General features: G+C 51.2%; 1 protein-coding gene across 1 annotated transcript in view; it reads right to left on the bottom strand.

The window, feature by feature from the left end:
• Positions 1 to 20584, bottom strand: part of LOC137432798 (protein myomaker) — a 43922-nt gene extending 23338 nt beyond the window's left edge. The window contains exon 1 of the mRNA XM_068125009.2: positions 20169 to 20584. Coding sequence (XP_067981110.2) covers positions 20169 to 20306 — 138 coding nt within the window. The 5' untranslated portion in view covers positions 20307 to 20584. The remainder of the gene's footprint in view (positions 1 to 20168) is intronic.
• Between the last annotated feature and the right edge of the window lie 4086 nt (positions 20585 to 24670).

Consider the following 24670-nt stretch of genomic DNA (forward strand, 5'->3'; position numbering starts at 1 on the left):
GTCTCTCTTTCTTTCTTTTTCTGTCTATCTCTCTCTGTCTGTCTCTCTTTCTCACTTTGTCTCTTTGGTCCATTCGCAAAGCCAAAACGAACGACCACAGAACCCTCGCCATTAATATCTATTGTAAGCGTGCCAAATCAATAAGTATCAATTTTTCTATGAGCCTCGACCAGAGAGTGGTTGCTACTCACAAAACACCATTTCCTGTAATTATCTCTCACTAGGGCATGCCCGTACTATATATATATCTAAAATTATATCCCCCGCCGAGCAAGTCGCTGGCTCCAAGTCGAGTGCTTTGAACAAAAAAGTACTCTTAACGGTGGTTTTTTATTCAACCGTGAAGCATGTCTCAAAGGCTTCTTGATGGACCTGGACAAAATTTGATGCAATTTTTTTCTCAATCGCCATCTTTCATCATAATTCTGGACCGGCATGAGGGGGGTTGTCTGTCATGAATTTATAGGCATGGCGGGAAAACTGAAAAAAATTATTTATTTAAAACGGGTGTACACGATTGTACACGTGTACGGACGGACCTTAGCGAACCGGCAAACAAGTCGCTTCATGCACATCAGTGGTGCGTTTCTTCGTGGCGCATGTCAGAAGAATTACACAGCGCAGGAAAAATACGTATTTACAGAAATCGTTAAAAAAAACTCGGATAATCGCTAAAATCGTTGTGGCCGGTGTACCATATTGGAAATATATATATATATAAATATAATTCCGTTTCCCGGTTCCCTGTCGCTCGCCAAGCGCCGATCAAGTCAAGTGCTTCGAACAAGTGCAAAAAAAAAAGTAGTACTTTATCCGTGTGCGGGTGTGTAAACGAGTGTACCGGCCTTACACGTCCTTGAAACAAGCGGTCGCAAGGTGCACACTTGCTCCGCCCGCTTCCAGGTCACAGTAAGGCCCTTTAATTAACCAGCGCAAAAATACGTATTTACAGAAATCATTTAGAAAAAAACGAATAAATTGCTACAGTCGTTTATCGAAATCCCATTTGTGATGGCTCACGCCACCTATATCGCGGCATCGGTGCACAAAGAAGCCCCAGATCACCTGCTCCCCCATGTATGTACCCATAACTTCCAAGTTCGTAAATCATATTGGGCAAGACAAGACACACTCACCTTTTAAAGAAGACTTGCTTGTACAATTGATCGCAGCGGTGCCTCCAAGATTGTCAGGGAATTTGTACTGGGGGACTCACAGGACTCCAAAGACCGGACACAGGTTACAAAGGTCTAGTTTATTAAACTGTATTCACTTCATCCAATTACCAAAATGATACCGCATAATATAATGGATCAGGTTAACTCTTTTCGCTGGTCCTTCTCTCCATCCGACCCTCCCGTTCGGTCAGCGCTTCACGTAGCAAGTTCTCGTTCATTCCATCGTTCCGTCGGGCAGGGCTTCTGAGGACAAGTGTACTTTACTCAACGTTTGCTCTCGTTATATCGCCAAACTGGACTTAATCTCCTCTCCGCTAATGTCCCGAGGTCATGCATCGCACCGAGTCCTGGCATCAGCTCGCTCCCCTCCTGCTGTGTAAATGGAAATCACAGCAGGGGGGGGTGCTCTAGCCTGGGGCCTTGACCAGGTGTTTCAAGAGATTACATTGTTCATACACATAAAATGTATCTGCTTTGTTACCAGGTTAATTAATAAGTTACCAGGGCCAATCAATATGTTACACTGAGTTACACTTCCACACATCCAAGGACTTCCCGAGGGCTCGATCACACCTGCGTCGAGCATTTTTGCAACCTGCTCGTCAGCTTCCGCCCTCTTGCTCCAAGGGAGCCGTCGGGCGGCCTGACGAATAGGCCGGGCCTCACCGGTGTGGATCTGATGTTTCACCAGGCCCGTACGTCCAATATCCTCGGTGGACAAGGAGAAGAGGTCCAAATGGGACCCAACCAGTTTGTGTAAGGCCTCCCTCTGGGTACCTCCCAACTCTACGCTGCTACGATTTACCATCTCGCAAATGGGATCGGGCCAATTCCTACTTGTCATTGAAGGCTCCCCCCGGGGTCGGCTCGGCTGGACGTTCTCGCCCCTCACTGTCGCGACTTCCTCAACGGGGGTGCAGCCAGCTACCCTCGTGCCCCTATAGTGCGTGGTTCTGTACTCATATTTATTACTCGGACGGCCACTACCGGTCCGTTCGTTTTTACAAGGGTGCGGCCCACGATTAAACCCGGTATGGACTGCGCTGCCACCGGTTCGACCAGGCCGCAGGACTCCTGCCATGTTGGGCGAGCTGCCCATCGGGCCGGCACTATCGCCTCGGCCCTTGGGGGGATGGTCACGGCCTCGGAAGCCTCCAGCTCCGCTCTCTCGGCCGTGCTCACTCCCCCTAACGGCAGCTCTTCTACTCCCACCTGCAGGATCCCCCGGCACAAGTCGATTTTACAACCGCTGGCAGTCAACAGGTCCAACCCTATTAAACATGGGTCGCACACCTCCGCCACCCAAACATCTATCTCCCTCCTTACCGACCCTAACTTGAGGGTCACAGAACCACGCCCTATGATCGGGGCCGTTACCCCGGTAGCAAGCTGCAAACTATAATTTTGCAGGCGCTGGATCTTATCCCAGCCACCTGCACTCGAATCAAGGACCACAGGGCTGATGATCGTGGCGCTAGCTCCTGTGTCCACTACGGCGTCTACCCCCACGCCGGCAATTTTGCATCTAATTGTCAGGCTACCGGTTCCAATTTGGCCACAATAAATGACCTGTCGCGTCAATGAGGGCTCTCCTCCATCCTCTGCTGCCGAACACCGCCCTACGTGCCCGACACCTTCTAGTTTCCCGGGGTCTGGCGGGGGGGTGTCTGGGGTCGGCTAACCCGCTCCCCCCTGGGCGGAGTTGAGGACCTCAACTGCCGGGGATCATCCCGGCGCGCGTTTCGACAGTGCCGCGCCAGGTGACCCAGGCGGTTGCAGGTATAGCACCTCACCTGGTAAGGTGCTTGCCTCCGGGATTCCAAATTCCCCCCCCTGTAGGTCCGAATTGGATTACCCGCTCGTGGTCCACCGCGGGCCACCTCCGGGGCCGCCTGCCATGGTCCAGGTCCTGCCAGGCGCTGGTCCACCAGCCTCCGGACCATGCCCGCCAGGTCAGGACCCACGTCGGGGGCGGGCCCCCTAAGGGGTCCGCCCTCCATCGGGGGTCCCATCTGGCGGACCGCCATTGCGAGACGCTCGCCCCCCCGGGCCAGGGGCCTCGCTGCTTCCCAACGGGCCGCAGCGTCAGCCGCCTGGCTCAGAGTCTGCGGGCGCCACATGGCGAGCTGTTGCCGGAGCTCAATATCCGGGAGGGCCTGGATAAAATGGTCCAGCGCCAGGCTTTCCCGGGAATCCGCTGCCATGCTAGCATGTGCGATCCCCACTGCGCGGCGAATGTCGTGGGCAAGTTCCCCGATGGCTTCCTGGGGCTTGCGCTTTCGCAGCGCGAGCTGAGCTTTAACAAGCTCGCTCTGCTGTTCTATTCCAAATCGATTAATTAGGGCGTCGCGGAGGGCTGGCAGGGTGAGAGCACCCGCTGGTAATGCCGTCAGCACCTCCGCCGCCGCGCCGCGCAATGCGGCCACCAGGTGTACTCCACCTTCGTCCTCACCCCAACCGTTACCCTTACACACACAGTCGAACTGCGCCAGGTACGCGCGTAGATCACTCTTGCCGTCATACGGCGCGAGTGGGACCTTGTGGGACCACCTCGTATGCGAGTCGTTGCCCGCCGGCCGGACCCCGTGCGTCGCCCCTTGCGGGGTCAGCGCGGGGCCGAACCGGCCGGGCCCCCACAGTACATTACCCCCAAGGGGCTCTCGTGCCTCCCCGGTCCCTCCAACAACTACCCCTGTTGGTGTCGATGCATGGGTCACACCTCCGCAACCCGCTACCCATTCCATACCACCACAACCTTGCTCACCCACACCTCGCACCTCTCGTTCCATACCCTCCGGACCAGCCATACACCTCACTCTTGGCCTCTCACGAACATCCGGGTCTATCTCGACCCCCAAGCTTATTAAATCACCTGGCGCATCATACGCACGACCATATTGGTCACCACTTACACCGGGTCCTCTTTCTCTTCGCTTCTCCTCCATCACCTGCGAATCCCTCATCCGGTTAATGAGCACATCATCACGATCCGAACACAGACTTTGGACCAATTCTTTTACTTCCTCCTTTATCTCTTTCTTATCCTCTCTCCGTCGCTTCTTAATTTCGCTCACCCCTTCTTCCACTTCTTCTAATTTTTGCTTCATCTCCTTCATCTCTTCGTGCACCCCTTTAAGTTCTTCCTCTAACTCCACTTTATTTTTTTCTATGTGCTCCCGCACCTCCCGCTCTTTAACCTCCATTACCTCTACCACCTTGTCCATTTTCCTCGTCAGGTCCTCATGTACCGTCTGGCACTCTTTTTTAATTACCCCTACGTCCTTTTTCATCTCCTTCTGTGTCGATTTTAAACCCTCTATTACCGCTGTGTTCTTCTTTACCTGGTCCCCCAACTCCTTTTGTCCCACTGTCAGTTGTTCTACTCCCAGCGTCAACTCCTCTATACCACCTTGCAATTTTACAGTCCCCTTTCTCACCTCTTTCTCCATGCGCTCCTTACAGTGCCTCACCTCCTCGCGCACTCCTCCGACCTCCTCACTCACTCCTCTTCTGATCTCCTCTCCCATCACTTGCATCTCCTGCCCAGATGCCACCCTCATCTGCTCCATTTCCTCCCTGTGAGCATCCAGTTTGGTTTCTACCCCCATTCTGACCCCCTCTATCTGCTGCCCCATTTGGTTAACTTCCCTTTCCGCTTGGTCCCTCATGTCCCTCAATTTGCCTTCCATACTGTTTTCTAACCCCTCTAACCCTTTTTGCATCCCTTCCATTTGATTCTCTTGAGCGGCCATTCTGTTTTCTACCCCCGTTAACCCATGTTTCACTCCCTCTATCTGATTCTCTTGAGCGGCCATTCTGTTTTCTACCCCCGTTAACCCATTCTTTACTTCTTTTATCCCGTTGTCTAACTCCTCAAAATTATTGTCTAACTTCCCAATTTTCTTGTCTAACTCCTCAAAATTATTGTCTAACTTCTCACTGGTACCCCTCGCTTCGTCCCTCATTACCCCCATTTGGTTTCCCATTACCCCCATTTGGTTTTCCAATCGCTCACTATTCTTTTCCATAAGGGCCGTCATTTGTATAAAAAAAAGTTCCAATCTTCCCAGCGGCGCTACTTCGGTCGCGGGCACGGTGACCAGCGAGGCGCCATTTTGCGCGCCCGCTTCTTCGTGCGTGACGGCGCTATTTTGCGAACCTGCCGCCCTCACTGCTTCGCTCTCCTCCTGTCCCTCATTTTGGTCCTGGATCGACCCTACCTCACTCTCCTTTACCGGACCCCAGCTGTCTTGATCCGCCATAGCGCGACTTTCAAAATTCGGTTTTTATTTTTTATTTTCGTAAAACAAATTGAAATTTCGCCGTTATAATTTCGCGCGGGAAACGCGCTCCGAATCGATTTTCCCTCCCAAAATTTGGGCCTAACTAATTTAGTCCCGGGTTCGAATTCCACTCCTCGACACCAATTGTTACAGACGTGGCTTGGATGTTATTTACCGAGCGGTTTTATGGTATGACCACGTCTGCACAAGTTACCCGATTGTGCCCGAACGTTGACTAATCGCGCTATGCTAGACCAATGAAGGAAAAAGAAGACACACGGCTGGAATTAATACGACACGACACCAGGGATACGGTTCTCAAAGGTTGTTATTACAATAATGCGGAAGGTTTAGATTACAGGGACAAGAGGGAAACATAGGAAGGTGGGCACTTAAACACGCTTATATTAACCCCAACAGACAACAAATAAACGGGACAAGGCTCACTCACACGGGGGTTTGATTGCAACGAAAGCGGGTAGCGATCGCTCCAGGTGCACCTGGGCTCAGGGCAGGATCACGTACGGTCCAGTTTAAGAGATGCGGTGGAGGTATTGCAGCGCTCGAGGGGTGGCGACTTCTCTCTCCAGGCTGGGGGCGCATCTGACGTCACATCCGGCGCGGGGCCGCGTATATCCGGCGGGGAGTGACACGCCCTCGGCTCGTTAGCTCCGCCTCGTGGAATCGGCACGTTGCTTCTCATTGGGTGCGTGCGGGGGGGTTACTGGCTCCGCCCCTGACGAGGAGCTGACAGCCAGCCCCTTCGGGGTAACGCCGTGGAGCGTATGGTCATGGCGGGTAACCGAGCCGGTGTGAGGACGCACACTCCCCGCCCCTCTGTTGTTGTAGTCGTAGTTGTAATTGTTGTTGTAGTTGTTGTTATTGTTGTTGTTTGGGGAAGAAGATGGGAGGAGGTATGGGAAAGGTCCTAAACTCACTACTGATGCCATATAATCACATTCTGGTGCAACGAAGAGTCATAATTAATGGAAACGAGGCCTTAACTGACATAGATTAAGAATAACTAGGAAGATGTCCGAAAGTTGTCTACGTGTGGTGCGGTGGACCTGGGCACGACATTTAATGGGGGAATAAGGGGAAGGTCGGCTCTACTGATTGTTATTTACATGCAATGGGACTAGGGAATGGGGGATTGGGGAAAGTTGGGGAGTATTGGAGAAAATAGGGGAATATTTACAAGCGGATATGGAGGCCAAATTCCATATTCGCAACAATATGTTTGAAAATGCATTCCAACACAAAAACAACGCAATCAGTAACTTTTTTAAAAATATATAAAACCAGAATGTTCATTTGGAAATCTCCCAGACAATATGTATGATTGTTATGTACAATAGGGATCACAGTTTATTCGCAAATAATCAAATATGAACTAATCTCTGCATTCTAGTGTTAACTATCCGAAGGATAAACTACGGGTGGCTAAGGGAAGGACACTCCGCCGTGCGAAGCTCCAGGGCGACGTGCGTTGGCGGGCACCCGTGGTGCGCCGTCGGCACCGGGGCGAACCTCCGGGCGGTCTCCTGCAGTGCGGAGCGCTGCTGCTGAGTTCCTCCCTGAGTTCCTCCCCGACTCCACGGCACCAGGGTCCGTGGACCATGGTGCCGTGGAGTCGGGGAGGAACTCGCCCGGCACCCGCAGCGGTTGTCCGAAGACCAACTCCGCCGCGGATGCGCGCAGGTCGTCCTTGGGCGCTGTCCGGAGGCCCAGCAGGACCCAGGGGAGCCTGTCGACCCAGCCGCCGTCGCCGAGGGTGGCCCGGAGCGCGGCCTTCAAGGAGCGGTGGAAGCGCTCGCACAGGCCGTTGGCCTGGGGGTGGTAGGCCGTGGTGCGGTGCAGCTGGACGCCGAGCCCCCGCGCGACTGCCCCCCAGAGCTCCGAGGTGAACTGGGGGCCACGGTTGGACGAGATGTCTGAGGGGGCGCCGAACCGGGCAACCCAGGTGGCGATGAACGGCTGCGCGACGTCCGCCGCCGTCGTCGCCACCAAAGGCACGACCTCCGGCCACCGGGTGGTGCGGTCCACCATGGTGAGGACGTGGGTGAAACCCCGCGAGGGGGGCAGAGGTCCCACCAAGTCCACGTGAACATGGTCGAACCGACGTTCGGGCACCGTGAACGGGGTCAACGGGGCCTGGGTTTGGCGGTGCACCTTCGCGCGCTGGCACGCGAGGCACGTCCTGGTCCAATCGCAGACGGCCTTCCGGAGGCCATGCCAGACGAACTTGTCGGCGACCAACCTTTGGGAGGCCCTCGTGCCCGGGTGGGACAGGCCGTGGATGGCGTCAAACACCTGGCGCTGCCAGCCCGCGGGCACGATGGGGCGAGGCCGCCCGAGGGAGACGTCGCACAAGAGGGCCGTGCCCGCGCCGTCGAACGGCACCTCGGTGACGCGGAGGTCCGTGATGGCGGTCCGCAAGGCCTGGATGTCGGGGTCGGCGGTCTGGTCTGCCGCCGTCCGGGCATAGTCGATCCAGAGGTGGACCGCGTGGGCGACGGACCGGGAAAGGCAATCCGCCACCGGGTTGTCCTTTCCCGCGACGTGCCGGATGTCCGTCGTGTACTCGGACACGGCCGAGAGGTGACGCTGCTGCCGGGCCGACCATGGCTCGGCGACCTTGGCCATCGCGAAGACCAGGGGCTTGTGGTCGACGAAGGCCGTGAACGAACGGCCCTCAAGCAGATGGCGGAAGTGCCGGACCGCCAGGTGGAGCCCGAGCAACTCGAGTCGAATGTGCTGTACCGGTGTTCGTGCGGGCGAAGCTGCCGGCTGAAAAACGCCAGCGGTTGCCAAGCACCACGCACCCATTGCTCGTGCACCGCGCCCACCGCGTAGTCCGACGCGTCGGTGGTGAGGGCGATCGGTGCATCGAGCGCCGGGTGCGCGAGCATGGTGGCGTTAGCCAAGGCGAGCTTCGCGCCCGCGAACGCCGCGTCCATCTGCTCGGTCCAAACAACGTCACCTTTGCCCGGCTTCCCCCAGAAGGCCTCGTGCAGGGGGCGCAGGAGCTGGGCGACGCGGGGCAGGAAACGGTGGTAAAAGTTTACCACGCCCAGGAACTCCTGGAGCCCCCTGATCGTGCGGGGGCACGGAAACCCCTTGACTGCCTCCACCTTTGCCGGTAAGGGGGTGGCCCCGTGCCTGGTGACGCGGTGCCCCAAAAAGTCGATTTCGGCGATGCCAAACCGGCACTTGGCGGGATTTATGATCAGGCCATGCTGGCCCAGGCGTTCGAAGAGCGTGCGGAGTTGGCGGAGGTGCTCTTCGCGGGACGCACTTGCGACGAGGATGTCGTCCACGTAGACGTAAACGCAATCCAAGTCACGCAAGACGCTGTCCATCAACCGTTGGAACGCCTGAGCCGCATTCTTCAACCCGAAGGGCATCCGAAGAAACTCGAAGAGGCCGAATGGTGTAATGACGGCTGTCTTCGGTATGTCCTCCGGCCTGACGGGGACCTGGTGGTATCCGCGGATGAGGTCCACCTTAGAAAAGGAGGACATTTTCGCCAACCGGGCGGAAAAGTCCTGAATGTGAGGGACCGGGTAGCGGTCGGGGTGGTGGCATCGTTGAGGCGGCGGTAGTCTCCGCACGGCCGCCATCCCCCGCCGGGCTTCGGCACGATGTGCAGTGGCGACGCCCAAGCGCTCTTGGAGCGCCGTACGATGCCCAGCCGCTCCAGCATAGTGAACTCCGCCTTTGCCACCGCGAGCTTCGTCGGCTCGAGGCGGCGTGCCAGGGCGTAGACCGGTGGCCCGACAGTGGGGATGTGATGTTCCACCCCGTGCTTGACGGCCACCGCCGAGAAGGTGGGCCGCGTGAGGGCCGGGAAGCTGGCGAGGAGGCGGGTGAACTCGTCCGCTGCCGGAAGCGTACAGACCAACCTCGCCGGGACCGAACCGCTCAGCAAGCCGCTTGGCGAGCCGCTCGGTGAGCCGCTCAGGGAGCTGCCCAATGAACTGCTCAGCGCGCAAGCAAGCGAGCTGAACGTTTCGGCCTGGACGATGCGTCTATGCTTCACGTCCACCAACAACCCATTTGCACATAGGAAGTCCGCACCGAGCAATGCCATGGGCACGCTGGCAGTTACGAACGTCCATTGAAAGCATTGCCCTCCGAACCGCAGGGAGAGGCAGCGCTTCCCGAATGTGCGTATGGGTGTACCGTTGGCTGCAAGCAACGCGGGGCCCCGGCCCGCGGTTCGCTTGTCGGACGTGGAGGCGGGGATAACGCTCACCTGTGCGCCTGTGTCGCAGAGGAAGCGATGCCCGGACAAGGTGTCCATGACAAAAAGGAGGCTGCCGGAATGGCCGACGCTCAGGGCCGCTACCGAGCGCCGGCTTGGTAGTTTCCCGACTTGCCAAACGAGCACGGCGGGCAACAATTCCTAGCCTTGTGGCCAAACCTGGCATGGAAACAGCACCAGGTTTGCGGCGGAGGCGGAGGCCGCGGTTTTCGTGGTGGTGGTGGGCGGGGCGTTGCGGCGGCCACGAGGTGTGCATCGGCATCAGCCTCGGGATCCACGAGGTGTGCAGCAGCATCAGCCTCGGGATCCGCGACGGCCGCACCGACTCTCGCCCACGTGTCACAAGCCGCGAAAAACTTGTCGGCCTCGACGGCCAGAGCGCAGGGTTCCTTTATTTTGGAACCGGCCAACGCGAGGCGTACCTGTGCCGGTAGCTGGCATAGAAAGAGCGCCCGGAATAAAAAAAATCCGGGGCTTTGTCACCCAGCAACGACAGCATGTAATCCATCCGCACCGATGGTCGTGTGTCGCTGAGTTCGGGAAGGTCCAGGAGGCGGTCGGCCCGTTCGCACTCCGTGAGGCCGAACGTGGCGATGAGACGCTTGAGCGCCTCGTACCTGTGGTCGGCCGGTGGGTTCCGCAGGATGGACACGACTCGGGCGGCTGTGCCGGGCTCGAGGGCGGCGATGACGTGGTAATAACGCGTCTCATCCGCCGTGACGCCTCGAAGTTGGAACTGTGCCTCGGCCTGCACGAACCATACCTCGGCCTGAGCTTCCCAAAACTCAGGGAGCTTCACCGCGACCACGTTGTTTGACATTGGCGCGTTCTGTTGGTCAGCGGCGGCTGAACCAGCGTCGAGGTCACCAGTGAAGTGCGGTGCTATGCGCACGACTTGTTTGCCAAGAAGATAAGCAACAACGCGGGTAACCAAAAAGAGTCTTTATTCCAAAGCTCAACTATAGCACTGAGGTGCTCGGGGCTGCGCGCCCCGTGTATATCCCGAGGCCACGCCTACCCCTCGGGCGTGGCCGACACCCTCTTGGTGCACAGAATGATGTCACCGCGCCAGCGAGCCATCGTGTCCGACACAATGTAATGTGTGCCGATACTGCATTATATCGCGTGATCAGCAATGAATATCGTCGTTTTCCACTGGTTCGAACCACTTGCTGATTTGCTGGTGTGATGGCGTCATGACGCATGTGGATCGAATATTAGAGTGCCATTAAGGATATATGATATACGGTATAGTGTTCAAAAATTTCTATCCAAATTAAACATAGGTAGTTGTCTATCTCGTATAGTGTAGGTGTTATGCGCCATCGGTAGATTTGCACTATTGACTGATCGCGCTGTCGGCTATTTCCTGCATACTGTTACAACTTACAACCTGGCCCCTGCGTGAAGGGCTCGGGGTACGGGCTCGGGGTACTGCCTATTGCTCCGGAGATCCTAATCGATGTGCTCGGGAGGCCAATACGCTCCCCGTGGGTGGGTCGCGCCGTATGAGCAGTCAGAAGTGACTGAGCGAAGTTGCCACCCAAATGCTGATGCAATTTTAAAACGCCCCCTGCCCCCCCCCCCTCCCCACCCCCTCTTCAACACATAGTATGCCAATCCAGAAATGTGAGGCAAATTCAAAACAGTGGAATAAATGCAAATCCTTTACTCAAGATCAAGAAAAACACAGGGTATATCACCAAGGAATAGATAAATCACAAGGAAAAGAAATCTTGCTGATATGCAGTGGCAAAGATCAAGTAAATAAAGAAGGACAGACAGGCGCCAAGACAATACGGACAAGACAATTAAACGACCCACCCGGTGTCCCTAGGTAATCCCAAAGGCGAGGGAGGGGGAAGCAAAATAACAAAGGAATATTCGCCAGGATATAAAGAAAATAATGGGTAAAATAAAACCAGGAGAGGAGAAGAGAAATTCAGGCCTGTTTCAGGTGGCGTTGCGATTGCCTCGCCCCAGACATGTCCCGAGGATGGCACCTCCCCTCCACTCTTCTCTTCACTTTTCTTCTCTTCTCTTTCTCAGTGAGTGTCCTCAAACTCCACGAACGACTTGCCCAGAGCAGTTTCTGCAAAACCATGAAGCCGCATGTTGTCTCCGTTCGGCTCAGACGAAACTTGACAAGGAGCAAATGCTTCTGCTCTCTCTCCCACTTTTCCTCACGATCCCACTTGCACCGAGAAAACCCTCCTGCACACTAATCTCTCAAGCACCGACTGTGCCTCCAACAGGCAGCCCTCGGAGAGATTAATCAAATCCTCAAAAAGCTCACACAGGCCAAGTTTCTCGTCAAAACCTGGACGTGCGTCCTGCTTTCGTTTTCGCCTTCCTTCCCCTGTCCCGGCGCACTCTTCTTTCTCTCACCTCCTCTACTTTATTTTTCTCCCAGAGGTTCTTTCTCTATTAAATTTTGTAGAGCTCCGGTGGGAGGGAGAAGGTCGATAAGGAAGATCTTTTATTTATTTATTTTTGAACAAAAGAATAAAAATAAAGTCGAAAGGGAAGGAAGAAAGAAAAGAGCTAATCTGGTTTCACAGCCGGCCCGGAATTTCACATAAGATACACCCTAACGATCACAGCTACTCGCCATTGCAAGTCAAGCCCCACGAGTGTACCATCATTAAACAATCTACCCCACGAGTGTACCATCATTAAACAATCTACCCCACGAGTGTACCATCATTAAACCATCTACCCCACGAGTGTACCATCATTAAACAATCTACCCCACGAGTGTACCATCATTAAACAATCTACCCCACGAGTGTACCATCATTAAACAATCCACGCCATGAGTGTACCATCATTAAACAATCCACCCCAAGAGCATACCATCATTAAACAATCCACCCCGCGAGTGTACCATCATTAAACAATCTACCCCACGAGTGTACCATCATTAAACAATCTACCCCACGAGTGTACCATCATTAAACAATCCACCCCACGAGTGTACCACCATTAAACAATCCACCCCACGAGTGTACCATCATTAAACAATCCACCCCACGAGTGTACCATCATTAAACAATCCACCCCACGAGTGTACCATCATTAAACAATCTACCCCATGAGTGTACCATTATTAAACAACCTACCCCACGAGTGTACCATCATTAAACAATCTACCCCATGAGTGTACCATCATTAAACAATCTACCCCACGAGTGTACCATCATTAAACAATCCACGCCATGAGTGTACCATCATTAAACAATCCACCCCACGAGCATACCATCATTAAACAATCCACCCCACGAGTGTACCATCATTAAACAATCTACCCCACGAGTGTACCATCATTAAACAATCTACCCCACGAGTGTACCATCATTAAACAATCCACCCCACGAGTGTACCACCATTAACCAATCCACCCCACGAGTGTACCATCATTAAACAATCCACCCCACGAGTGTACCATCATTAAACAATCCACCCCACGAGTGTACCATCATTAAACAATCTACCCCACGAGTGTACCATCATTAAACAATCCACACCACGAGTGTACCATCATTAAACAATTCACCCCACAAGTGTACCATCATAAAACAATCCACCCCACGATTGTACCATCATTAAACAATCCACCCCACGAGTGTACCATCATTAAACAATCTACCCCACGAGTGTACCATCATTAAACAATCTACCCCACGAGTGTGCCATCATTAAACAATCTACCCCACGAGTGTACCATCATTAAACAATCTACCCCAAGAGTGTACCATCATTAAACAATCCACGCCACGAGTGTACCATCATTAAACAATCCACCCCACGAGCATACCATCATTAAACAATCCACCCCACGAGTGTACCATCATTAAACAATCTACCCCACGAGTATACCATCATTAAACAATCTACCCCACGAGTGTACCATCATTAAATAATCCACCCCACGAGAGTACCACCATTAAACAATCCACCCCACGAGTGTACCATCATTAAACAATCCACCCCACGAGTGTACCATCATTAAACAATCCACCCCACGAGTGTACCATCATTAAACAATCTACCCCACGAGTGTACCATCATTAAACAATCTACCCCACGAGTGTACCATCATTAAACAATCCACCCCACAAGTGTACCATCATTAAACAATCCACCCCACGAGTGTACCATCATTAAACAATCCACCCCACGAGTGTACCATCATTAAACAATCTACCCCACGAGTGTACCATCATTAAACAATCTACCCCACGAGTATATCATCATTAAACAATCCACCCGACGAGTGTTCCATCATTAAACAATCCACCCGACGAGTGTACCATCATTAAACAATCTACCCCACGAGTGTACCATCATTAAACAATCCACCCCACGAGTGTACCATCATTAAACAATCCACCCGACGAGTGTACCATCATTAAACAATCTACCCCACGAGTGTACCATCATTAAACAATCTACCCCACGAGTGTACCATCATTAAACAATCCACCCCACGAGTGTACCATCATTAAACAATCTACCCCACGAGTGTACCATCATTAAACAATCTACCCCACGAGTGTACCATCATTAAACAATCCACCCCACGAGTGTACCATCATTAAACAATCCACCCCACGAGTGTACCATCATTAAACAATCTACCCCACGAGTGTACCATCATTAAACAATCCACCCCACGAGTGTACCATCATTAAACAATCCACCCCACGAGTGTACCATCATTAAACAATCTACCCCACGAGTGTAACAATACGTCGTCTGAAGTTATCATCCATGTTGTATCGTCGATCATTCACTGGGAAGTGTATGGCAAACAGGAGAAAGAGGACCCATTTATAGGCCAGTGATGGGCCAGCGACCCATGAAAACGACCCAAAAGTTGTGAAATAAACTAACTTTCGGGGCACTAGAACAAAGACAGGACAAAGGATGCGATGAAGTATCTCACAAACTGGTCACATAAGCGATGGCACATAACATAGGTACTTCCTTTACCATGAATACTCTGTGAAAGCAGGACGCAAGTCAATAATTATTGTTTTATCACAGTTCCCGGCTTCTAGAAAGTCGGATTATTTAACCCCTACATAAGAGCTATCCTGCGTTTAAATTTCTTATCCAAAGGATAACTCACCGATGGCATATATGACACATTGGATCAACATGTTTACACCTCCATACATGACACATTGGATCAACATGTGTACACGTCCATATATGACACATTGGATAAACATGTTTACACATCCGTTTATGACACATTGGATAAACACATTTACACGTCCGTACATGACACATTGGATAAACATTTTTATACGTCCATACATGACACATTGGATAAACATGTTTACACGTCCATACATGACACATTGGATAAACATGTTTGCACATCCATATATGACACATTGGATAAACATGTTTACACATCCATATATGACACATTGGATCAACACGTTTGTGGAATTTCCTTTCAACGTTCGTCTGGAAAATGTCGAACAAATCTGGATCGTCTGCCATTTTTATTTAGACAAATCTACGGACGTGACACTAACCACGGATAAGACGTTATCCGGGCCAGGATTGTTTGGATAAAGTTATCCTTTAAAAACACTAATTTAATCAGGGGATAAAGTTATCCAGGTTTTGAGAAATGGAACCTATGCTGTGGATAAATGTTATCCCCGTGTTTGTGATTTATCCACAGGTAGTGGTTATCTGGGTTTCTATAGCAACCGGGTCCAGAACATGCTCATTGCCTGTGATGCCAATGGCACCTCCTTTGATCTTCATCCTCAACAGTTCGTTTCCTCGTATGACGTATTGCAAACACATACGGTACCGCAAAGCAACAGTTATTTGATGGTATAACTTACGTGTTACGTCACAACAAGTTGCATTTGCTTTACTCCCATTGTCACCTGACTTGACTATATTACGAGTGGTAATAATGTTCCTATAATTCACCAAATGTCCGTCCGTCTGTCTGTCCGTCCGTCTGTTCGAAGGTACCGTAAAAACGGCTGAACTGATCCAAACGATATTTGGGGTGGGTAATCCTGGGATCCCCTTGAGTAAAATAGGGTATTTTAGGAGTTGCTGATGACGAGAAGACGAGGCCATTTCTTAGGTGTTCAAAGCTCCTTTATTCCGACAGAAATAATCCAGTGAGGAGGCCTGTGCAGTGAGTGAGGAGGCGTGTGCAGTGAGTGAGGAGGCGTGTGCAGTAAGTTGTGATTGTGAGTGAGGAGACGTGTGCAGTGAGTGAGGAGGCGTGTGCAGTGAGTGAGGAGGCATGTGCAGTGAGTGAGGAGGCATGTGCAGTGAGTGAGGACACGTGTGCAGTAAGTTGTGATTGTGAGTGAGGAGACGTGTGCAGTGAGTGGTGATTGTGAGTGAGGAGACGTGTGCAAATCCTCAAGCGAACGGAACTCATACAGCTTTTATAGCGCCAACACCCTCTTCGGAGGGCATGGCTTCAACAACCGCGCATACGTCACGCCCACATCATCAAAAGCCCCACTGGCCCGTGCACGTGGATTATGTCCCAATAAGGTAACCGCTACATGCGCCCCCCCAGAATGCACTCGCACGGGGGATGGCCCCGCCGTGGGGTTGAGCCAACCGAGGGGGCTGGTCAAGGCCTCGGGGGAGGCTGCTGAGTTTCCTTACGGGCCTCCCGAGGTTGCAGAGTAGGAGTAGTAGTTGTGCGAGTTGCAGCTGTAGTTGTAGAGTTTTCGCAAGTTGTAGTTGTAGTATGTAATTGCGCGAAGGTGACGAACAGCAGTGCTGCCTGGATCAGTGCACGTGACGGTGACGAGCAGCCGTGCTGCTCAGGTCAGTGCGCGCGAAGGCGACGAGCAACCGTGCTGCCCGGGTCAGTGTGCGCAAAGGTGACGAGCAGCCATGCTGTCCGTGTCAGTGCGCGCGAAGGTGACAAGCAGCTGTGCTGCCCGGGTCAGTGCGCGTGAAGGTTACGAGCAGAAGTGCTACCCGCGTCAGTGCGCATGAAGGTTACGAGCAGCAGTGCTACCGCGTCCCATTGGAGGATCCCGGAGAAAGCTCACCACTCTGGTCGCAGAGGAGGTGCTTGGCCGCAGTGCGGCATGAAGGTTACGAGTGGCAGTGCCGTTGTGTCCCTTCGGAGGATCCCGGAGAAGGCTCACCACTCTGGTCGCAGAGGAGGAGCTGAGCACGGTGCGTGTGAAGGCCACGAGCAGCAGTGCTACCTGCGTCCCTTCGGAGGATCCTGGAGAAAGCTCACCACTCTGGTCGCAGAGGAGCCGATCGCAGTGCCCGCGAAGGCTACGGGCAGCAGTGCTACCCGCGTCCCATCGGAGGATCCTGGAGAAGTCGCACCCCTCTGGTTGCAGAGGAGGTGCTTGGCCGTCGTGCGCGCGAAGGCTACGAGCAGCAGTACTCGGCCTGTGTGCGCGAAGGGTACGAGCAGCAGTGCGTGCGAAGATGACGAGCAGCCGTGCTGCCCGGGTCAGTGCGCGCGAAGGAGACGAGCAGCAGTGCCACCAACGTCTCGTAACTGCGTCCCTTCAGAGGATCCTGGAGCAGGCTCGCTCCTCTGGTCGCAGAGGAGGAGCTGAGCGCAGTGCGCGCGAACCAAATGGCCGCCCGTCGTTCCCAAAACTCCGGCAGTTCGATCGAAACTGCGTTTGCCACGTTCATTTGAAGCCCCCGAATACGTTCGGCAGCAGCCGGGGTCACCAATGTAGGTGTCGCCATGCTCGTTGGAAGCCCCCGAAAACGTTCGCAAAACTCCGGCAGGTCGATCGAAACTGCACTTGCTATGTTCGTTTGAAGCCCCCGAATCCGTTCGGGAGCAGCCGGGGTCACCAGTTTAGGAGTTGCGGATGACGAGAAGACGAGGCCATTTCTTAGGTGTGCAAAGCTCCTTTATTCCGACAGAAATCCTCACGCGAACGGAACTCATACAGCTTTTATAGCACCAACACCCTCTTCGGAGGGCGTGGCTTGAACAACCGCGCGTACGTCACGCCCACATTATCAAAAGCCCCACTGGCCCGTGCACGTGGATTATGTTCCACTAAGGTAACCGCTACAGTATATTGTTTTTCCAATTTCAGCTTTGGCCTCCAGCATTTTCAGGTTTGGACTCCTGCATAACGTTATTTCCCCGGGTGCTGCACGAACAGCTGTACCGATCGCTGCACAGCTGCACCGATCGGACTCGGTGACCTCGGACAAAGACCTTTTATAAGGACATGGGTTGAATCCCTGCTTGAGAGAATGCCAACCACCTCCCCACCATCACGATCGTCTCTCCAACTCACAATCCCACGAGATATGCGGAAAGGACTACCCAAAACCAATTATCTTCTTTTGATTCGTATATAAACATCATTAAAATTAAATAATGACCTCGGCCAAAGTTCAAACGATGTGGGTTTAATCTCTACATGAGAGAATTCCACATAGCTATTTGGGCGGTGTATAAGCTAACAGATTGCTGTCTCCATCGATCTTGTCGAGGCCGTAACACCTATCGGCTCAAAATCCTTTTAACTGTTGACTTGGTAGTTTTTACAATGAAGGAAACATTAACAATGTTGTTAAAAGTTTATTTTTAGAGTTATATTGTTTGGAATGAAAAAAAGAGATATTGAGTTCAAGTGAATGACGATGGTTTCTACTTTCTGAACGTGAACTTCGCGGATCGCCATATGCAGATTCGCCACGGACCCACGATCGATGTTTCTATACGTGAATGTACCCGTTTGTTTGCGAACGGGTACGTTTTTCATGGAAATCCTTCACGAACCACGGGTACGTTTGTCCATGTCTGACGTGCGACTGAAGGTGCTACAGGAATGTGGAATTTATTGGTTTCATGCTTTCGCATTCGCCGTATCTGCATTGCCTGTTTGCTTCTGGCCTCCCACCTGTGCGTAGCACGGGTATCTCCCTAGTCATAATAATAACCGAATAATAAGGGTAATAACATGGCCGAGTCTAAAGCATCAAAGGCTTAGCGAGTGTGAAAAGAATTATGATGCAGTTAAAGGGGGAAAAGCACAAACACGTGACCCTCGATTCATCCACCATTATCAACAATGTTCCACGTTTTCCAGTAGTCCAGGAAGTTATTTGTAATTTGTTCAGGGTGGCGGCAATAACTCGCCTTCGGTTCGCGAAGGACACCGTGGGGTCTTCAAAGTGCACCAACGACCATTACCTGCACACGGCTCCTCCAGGTAAACGTCCATCCTAGGGACGGCGCACGTCCTGCCTGCGAAACACCAGGATGACAGGTTACAGCTGGTTCGGGATTCCAACCTAAATACCTCGAGGTATTTGCATATGCGGGATAGATACCTCGAGGCTTTTCTGTCAACCCAGTTATCAATAAATGAGCTATTAATTCGGAATTAAAGAATCCATTAATCTATTATTAATTTATTTAAACGGTCAAACAACATCATTGAAAACCGGACACAGAGACCAATAAATATCGTGATGATGTGAACGAGCTCAGCTGTTTTGGTGAGTGAGGAGGCGTGTGTAGTGAGTGGTGAGTGTGAGTGAGGAGGAGTGTGCAGTGTGTGGTGATTGTGAGTGAGAAGGCGTGTGCAGTGAGTGGTGATTGTGAGTGAGGAGACGTGTGCAGTGTGTGGTGATTGTAGTGAGGAGGCGTGTGCAGTGTGTGGTGATTGTGAGTGAGGAGGCGTGTGCAGTGAGTGGTGATTGTGAGTGAGGAGACGTGTGCAGTGTGTGGTGATTGTGAGTGAGGAGGCGTGTGCAGTGAGTTGTGATTGTGAGTGAGGTGTGTGCAGTGAGTGAGGAGGCTTGTGCAGTGAGTGAGGAGGCGCGTGCAGTGAGTGAGGAGGCGTGTGCAGTGAGTGAGGATGCTTGTGCAGTGAGTGAGGAGGCCTGTGCAGTGAGTGAGGAGGCGTGTGCAGTGAGTGAGGCGACGTGTGCAGTTAGTTGTGATTGTGAGTGAGGCGACGTGTGCAGTGAGTGAGGAGGCGTGTGCAGTGAGTGAGGAGACGTGTGCAGTAAGTTGTGATTGTGAGTGAGGATGAGTGTGCAGTGAGTTGTGAGTGAGGAGACGTGTGCACTGTGCAGTGAGTGGTGTGTGCGGCGAGTGTGAAGCTGTGTATGGTGAGTGCGGAAGTGTGACGAATGTGGAGGTGTGTGCTGTGAGTGAGTTCAGAAGTGTGACGAGTGTGGAGGTGTGTGCTGTGATTGGGGCCCCACCGTTCGGAGGTTTATGTGGGGAGTGTGGAAGTGAATCTGGCGAGTTATGAGTGCGGCGAGTGGATAGGTTCATGCGACGGGTTGAGTGCGGAAGATCATGCGGCGAGTGGTGAGAGCGACAACTTAGTTATGTAAATGTGGTGTGAGGCACGTTTAAAGTGGCTCAGTGAGTGCGGTGAGTGGTGCTCACAGTGAGTGGTGCGTACGCCCCACCGTCTCGAATAGCGCAGTGAAACAGAACGAAACCGCCTCAGGAAAACACGACCGTCTCAAGGCGAGTAGTGCTGGGACCAGAAGGGTGAGACCACTCAATGACGGGAGCACGATCCGGGGCAGTACTGGCTCCATCATGGGGATGCACGCGGCGAACAAGGGAAGGGGGACGGGGAAACTGGGGGATAGTAGGAGAAACTTGGGGGCACGGTAAGAGGGGAAGGGTGAAGGTTGTGGAACTTTTCGGGATACGAGCGCCAGGGAAGTAAAAAGAGGGGGTTTGACTGGAGCAACGAGGATAACTGGGGAGAGGGAAGGGAAGGAAGAGTGGGAAGAAAGGGGGATTGGCACTGCTAGGAGGGGGAGGGGGAGGGAGGAGTAAGAAAAGGGAATTGACACAGGGGTGAGGAAACAAGGATGCACGTCCCCCCCCCCCCCCCTCGGTGTCCCACTATCCCTGCCCCGGGACACGCGCAACTGGAACGCCCGCGTGTCCCGAAGCCGGCACGTGGCTCACATGGCAGCTGGTGAGTCACGTGATTTGTAAATACCCCAAGCTGAGTGAAAGTTTCAATACAACGGAGGGCACGGTCCGGTGTGAAATGGCCAGAGTGGAGTTTGATGTAAATGGCCAGAGTGTAGTTTGATGATTCAAGTGGTCATGGTGTAGTTTGGTATAAATGGCCAGAGTGTAGTTTGATGATTCAAGTGGTCATGGTGTAGTTTGGTATAAATGGCCAGAGTGTAGTTTGATGACTCAAGTGGTCATGGTGTAGTTTGGTATAAATGACCAGGGTGTAGTTTGATGATTCAAGTGGTCATGGTGTAGTTCGGTGTAAATGACCAGGGTGTAGTTCGTTGTAAATGGCAATGGTGCAGTTTGGTGTAAATGGCCAGGGTGTAGTTTGGTGTAAATGGCCAGAGTGCAGTTTGGTGTAAATGGCCAGAGTGTAGTTCGGTGTAAATGGCCAGAGTGCAGTTTGTTGTAAATGGCCAGAGTGTAGTTCGTTGTAAATGGCAATGGTGTAGTTTGGTGTAAATGCCCAGATTATTGTTCGGTGTAAATGACCATGGTGCAGTTTGGTATAAATACCAACATTATTGCTTGGTGTAAATTCCTGGTCTATAATTCTGTGTAAATGCCCAGAATGTAGTTTGGTGTAAATGGCCATGGTGTAGTTCAGTATAAATGGCAATGGTGTAGTTTGGTATAAATTGCCAGAGTGTAGTTTGATGATTCAAGTGGCCATGGTGTGGTTCGGTGTAAATGGCCATGCTGTGGTTCGGTGTAAATGGCCAGAGTGTAGTTTGGTGTGAATGGCCAGGTGTAGTTTGGTGTAAATGGCCAGAGTGTAGTTTGGTGTAAATGGCCATGATGTAGTTCAGTGTAAATGGCAATGGTGTAGTTTGGTATAAATGGCCAGAGTGTAGTTTGGTGATTCAAGTGGCCATGGTATATTTCGGTGTAAATGGCCAGAGTGCAGTTTGGTGTAAATGGCCAGAGTGTAGTTTGGTGTAAATGGCCAGGTGTAGTTCGGTGTAAATGGCCAGAGTGTAGTTTGGCGTAAATGGCCAGAATGTTCGTTCGGTGTAAATGACCAGGGTGTAGTTCGTTGTAAATGGCAATGGTGTAGTTTGGTGTAAATGCCTGTGGTGCAGTTTGGTATAAATACCAAGACTGTTGCTCGGTGTAAATTCCTGGTCTATAATTCTGTGTAAATGCCCAGAATGTAGTTTGGTGTAAATGGCCATGGTGTAGTTCAGTGTAAATGGCAATGGTGTAGTTTGGTGTAAATGGCAACGGTGTAGTTTGGTGTAAATGGCCAGTGTGTAGTTTGATGCTTCAAGTGGCCATGATGTGGTTCGGTGTAAATGGCCATGATGTGGTTCGGTATAAATGGCCAGAGTGTAGTTCGGTGTAAATAACCAGGGTGTAGTTTGGTGTAAATGGCCAGAGTGTAGTTTGATTATTCAAGTGGCTATGGTGTAGTTTGGTGTAAATGTCCAGATTATTGTTCGGTGTAAATGACCATGGTGTAGTTTGGTGTAAATGACCATGGTGTAGTTTGGTGTAAATACCAAGATTGTTGTTCGGTGCAAGTTCCTGATCTATAATTCAGTGTAAATGCCCAGGTTAGCGTTCGATGTAAAAGGTCCACAAGAACAGGTGCCTGAGCGGCTCCATCAACACAACGCGCGTTGTCCGCGCCACGTGTTCGGACGTCGTCCTGAGGTTACGTGGGGTAAGCCTGCTCTGCCGTGGATATACCTTACCGAGATACAGGGGAGAGGGTCACAAACACGACTCATATACCTTACCGAGATACAGGGGAGAGGGTCACAAACACGACTCATATACCTTACCGAGATACAGGGGAGAGGGTCACAAACACGACTCATATACCTTACCGAGATACAGGGGAGAGGGTCACAAACACGACTCATATACCTTACCGAGATACAGGGGAGAGGGTCACAAACACGACTCATATGCCTTACCCAGATACAGGGGAGAGGGTCACAAACACGACTCATGTACCTTACCCAGATACAGGGGAGAGGGTCACAAACACGACTCGGGACAACCGCGTGACCTCGTCTTTAACACACTACGTAACAAGTATTTCCTAATGTAATTTATATTTCAACTGTAAAATTTATACCGTCATAACTCGCCTACTCTTCGAGAAGGACTCCCTGGAATCCCCACGTGAATCCAACTTAACGTCCATCCGAGGGACATCCAGCGACACACTGATGAATCACTCTGCCTGTGAAACACCTGGATGACCGTTTGTATAACTGGGTCGGGAAGATGAAACAACTACACGAGTGAATACCTGTAACTACTTGAGATCTTTGGGTCCTGAGTTCGAGCCCCTGTCATGCCGTTGAATTAACACGAGGTGGGTTGACTCAGCCCGTCTTCCTCCTGAGGTCGGCGTCGGCGAAATGAGTACCAGCTTGCTGGTAACGGGGCGTTTCCAGAAAATGATGCAACCAGCAGCCTGCATACGAAACAACAACGACAAGATCATCTCAACTTCTGGAGTTAGGGTTTCATTGCTGTTGGAATTGGATCTGGATAGTAAACTGTTGTGCGGCGAGTGTTCGCAAATACAAAGGCGCCGCATTGTGGAGTACGTCGTTCTTTCAATATGGATATTAAGCCTGCTTTATTTTCTGCTTGCACCTGCTTGTGGGTACTCAAGATCCGTCGATCTCTTTTAATAGTCCTTTTGGGCTGGCACCCTCACCAGATTCCATGAATGGTTCATATGATTAATCATCTTGCTTATTGAAAATTCCTTCTCATCTACAATTCCTTTTGAGAATCCCATCTCATCCACAATTCCTTTTGAGAACTCCTTCTCATCCACAATTCCTGTTGAGAATCCCTTCTCATCCACAATTCCTTTTCCTTTTGAGAATACCTTTTCATCCACAATTCCTTTTGAAAACTCTTTCTCATCCACAATTCATTTTCATGTTTTCAGAATTCATTCTCATCCACAATTCCCTTTCCTTTTCAGAATTCCTTCTCATCCACAATTCCTTTTCATAATCCCTTTTCATCCACAATTCCTTTTCCTTTTGAGAACTCCTTCTCATCCACAATTCCTTTTCCTTTTGAGAACTCCTTCTCATCCACAATTCTTTTCTGTTTTCAGAATTCATTCTCATCCACAATTTCTTTTCAGAATTCCTGCTCACCTTTTCAGAATTCCTTCTCATCCACAATTCCTTTTCAGAATTCCGGCTCATCCACAAGTCCTTTTCATATTGAGAATTCCTTCTCATCCACAATTCCTTTTCAGAATTCCTTCTCATCCACAATTCCTTTTCATATTGAGAATTCCTTCTCATCCACAATTCCTTTTCAGAATTCCTTCTCATCCACAATTCCTTTTCATATTGAGAATTCCTTCTCATCCACAATTCCTTTTCAGAATTCCTTCTCATCCACAATTCCTTTTCATATTGAAAATTCCTTCTCATCCACAATTATTTTTCCTTTTCAAAATTCCTTCTCATCCACAATTCCTTTTGTGAATTCCTTCTCATCCACAATTCTTTTTCCTTTTCAGAATTCCTTCTCATCCACAATTCCTTTTCCTTTTCAGAATTCCTTCTCATACACAATTCCTTTTGAGAATTCCTTTTGAGAATACATTCTCATCCACAATTCCTTTTCCTTTTGAGAATTCCTTCTCATCCACAATTCCTTTTCCTTTTGAAAACTCCTTCTCATCTACAATTCCTTTATGTTTTCAGAATTAATTCTCATCCACAATTCCTTTTCCTTTTCAGAATTCCTTCTCATCCACAATTCCTTTTCCTTTTGAAAACTCCTTCTCATCCACAATTCCTTTATGTTTTCAGAATTAATTCTCATCCACAATTCCTTTTCCTTTTCAGAATTCCTTCTCATCCACAATTCCTTTTCCTTTTGAAAACTCCTTCTCATCCACAATTCCTTTATGTTTTCAGAATTAATTCTC

This window comes from Myxine glutinosa, chromosome 8, assembly GCF_964187855.1.
Source record: "Myxine glutinosa chromosome 8, kmMyxGlut1.1, whole genome shotgun sequence".
Classification (NCBI taxonomy): Eukaryota; Metazoa; Chordata; class Myxini; order Myxiniformes; family Myxinidae; genus Myxine; species Myxine glutinosa.